This window comes from Trachymyrmex cornetzi, unplaced genomic scaffold, assembly GCF_001594075.2.
Source record: "Trachymyrmex cornetzi isolate Tcor2-1 unplaced genomic scaffold, Tcor1.1 scaffold732, whole genome shotgun sequence".
In the NCBI taxonomy this organism is placed as follows: Eukaryota; Metazoa; Arthropoda; class Insecta; order Hymenoptera; family Formicidae; genus Trachymyrmex; species Trachymyrmex cornetzi.
In genome coordinates this window covers 6,670-9,497 of record NW_017300062.1, presented here as the reverse complement: position 1 = coordinate 9,497, position 2,828 = coordinate 6,670, and the positions used below count along the sequence as shown (strand labels likewise).

General features: G+C 30.3%; 1 protein-coding gene across 3 annotated transcripts in view; it reads right to left on the bottom strand.

Moving 5' to 3' along the window:
* The window catches only part of Ppt1 (Palmitoyl-protein thioesterase 1), a 17,762-nt gene extending 15,160 nt beyond the window's left edge, over positions 1 to 2,602 (bottom strand). For all 3 annotated transcript variants that reach the window (XM_018518059.1, XM_018518058.1, XM_018518060.1), the window contains exons 1-2: positions 2,311 to 2,602; positions 1,567 to 1,676 (exon numbers count right to left, since the gene is read on the bottom strand). In XM_018518059.1, coding sequence (XP_018373561.1) covers positions 1,567 to 1,676; positions 2,311 to 2,461 — 261 coding nt within the window. In that variant the 5' untranslated portion in view covers positions 2,462 to 2,602. The remainder of the gene's footprint in view (positions 1 to 1,566; positions 1,677 to 2,310) is intronic.
* Positions 2,603 to 2,828: the final 226 nt, after the last annotated feature.

The following is a 2,828-nucleotide window of genomic DNA, read 5'->3' as shown; positions in this document are numbered from 1 at the left end:
CGAAGAATTGGGTGATTTGGAAACAGTGAAAAAATGCGTTAACTATTAGTTTAAGAATGATGGAAATTGGTACGTCTTTAATAGAATTAATGAGCTGCCTAAGATGATTACAGGGAATTGGGTTTTATATATTAGTGGAGTATAGGCTTGTAATTCTTAATTTTTAATTTTAAATTTTAATTTTTAATTTTTAATTTATTGTTATAAAATACACTGAAGAAGGCTTTGTAAGCTGAAACGGACGTATGTATGCTACAGATTGTAACTATGAGAAGTCATATTATTTTATTAGTATGTCAGTATTGAATTTTATGTGATGAGATTGAAATAAATTTAGTAGACAATAATTAGCTCGTTGATAAGCCGTGAGTTGATATGCTGTTTATTTATAACACACGAGCGTTTGAATATTGTAAATAGCTAAAATTTAAAGAAATGTGGATTATAATGCAATTAAAATGCAAAAAATATTAGTGTTTATTTGTGTAAAAGTTTCAAAGATAAACATATATTTTTTAGAATAAATATTTTTAGCTCAAGAAATAATTTGGCAACGGTGTAAAACTGAAAAATCGAAGTTGGTTACACTGCAATGTCTGACTGCAATGTCTGACGGGTAGATAAGGTTAACGTGACGCTGTAAATGTTTTGAAGCGTTCTTTGACAAATTATTTAGTACAATTTTTTTTCTGTGATTAGTAAATCAAATGCTTAGAAGTATTTGTGAAGTGAGACTTTGACGACACTACTCAACTGATAGAATATTCTTGATTCGCGATGATGAAACAACGTTGATATGAAACAACGTTGCCACATTTTCTCCATCAAACAGTTTCAATGGCAGAAGTATCACATCTTTGGTTATATTTTTTACTATTGTTAATAAACTGAATGGTAAAAGTTGTTTTAATCTTCAAATATATTTTTAATATGCTATACTTTATATATTAAACATAAATGTATTCGATTCTTAACATTTCAAATATTAATATTTATTGAAAACAGATACATAGAATCGAGTCTCCTATAAGAGAAAGAGAGATAGTCTATTATAAAATCTGAAAAAATTTACATAAAAGCATGCTTTGTAGATAAAACTATGTTCCAAATTTCAAGCAATTCTTAACATATTGCATTCTCCTTACAACCTCTTTAACAAGCAAGCTGTCGTCATCTTGATGTCAAAATAACATTAAAGATGTTATTTTGTCAAAATGCAATTTATTCAGAAATTTTATGTGAAAAACAAAAATAAAAGTTCCCATACCTAGGTACTTTTAAGGTACATATAAGGTACCTGTACTTTTATTTAGGTATTTTATTTTTCTACCTGTATCTGTACCTAAACACTAAAAATAGAATATCTTGCACAACACTGAACAGCGTGGAATTTCGTATAAAAAGGTTTATATGCCGAAAGAAGAATTAAGAAACAAACAGATTAAGTATGAATAAGTGAATATTTAAAGGAAGAGTAAGACAGAATAAAGATGTAAAATGAATATTATATTTATATAGAATATTTTTCCAAATATATGCTTTTAAAATTGTTAACAATTGTTCAACCTCTATCTCATTGTTTCCAATACGTATGGAATGGACATAAACTCCAGGGATTTCATCTTGAAGGATCTGTTGTATTTTTCCAAGACTAAAAGTGAAACAACAACTATCACCTGCAAAAGATATGTTTTTACTTTTATAATAAAATGAAGTAAAAGAATGAATAATTGAGAACTAGAAAGTGAATGTATCATGCTAGTTAAAAGAAAAAAAAATTTTAATTCATGATTGTAGGCAAATATTATTAATGCATACATACAGTATTTCCTAAAAAGATAAATATAGAAATTATGAATTTAAAAGTTTTTAGCTGAATAAAATATTAAATTAAAGAAAAGAATATCTTCGTAAAAATACAAAATATAAGATCTTTCTTCATTATAACATATAGTTTTCGAGCTAACTAAGCTAAGATATTTATCTGCTTATGATTATAAAGAAACTTCTATCTCTATACATAATTCTTTATTTTTAAATATTAAGGACACACATGCTTAAACAGTGATGAATACAATGTACAGTTCTTAACAAGTTTTTAGCAATTACAAAAACATTTCTTAAAGTAAAATTAAATTTAATTCGACGACTACATGCAAAGATATTACAGTTGTGAAGAACATTGCAACACGATTACCCATACAGTTAGTGTAGTGAAAATTATATCACACGTAACATCTCGGAGAGAAAATATGCAGGAAAAGCGTTTAGAAAGTGAGTAAAATATTATTTAGGCAATCAGAGATATACCCATTCCATGCCAGAGTACCACTGGCACCGGCGAACCGTCGGTAGATTTTATGCCCTCCTCGCGTAAACAATCGGCATTCGCGCATAAAAATATCACGGCGATAAAAATACAAATATGATTTATCGTTGGCTCTCTCGCGACGCGAACCATGTTAACCGTCGACCACGCTTATGTTTAAGAAACTAACGCAAATCGACTCATCGTAATACTTTTTGCAACACCGTTAATTGTCGGACGCAGTTGAACACAGCTGAGAGTACCATTCAGTGCGCACATGTGAAAACATTTCTTCTCGCATTAGTCGCATTTAACGGCGATCGATGCGCCACGCGGTCACATTAGAAAGTCTGTGACGCTCATTCGATAATTTAGATCTCTTTACGGAATTTTTTAGCAATTTCGGCTGGGAATAGAGACCCTCTAAGGCTGGAGTCCCATGAGGTGTATTTACCGCGTATCGCGTAACCGCGTAACCAATCAGAAGCGATCCGCTGTTGTGGTTTCGCGTTTTACTGAT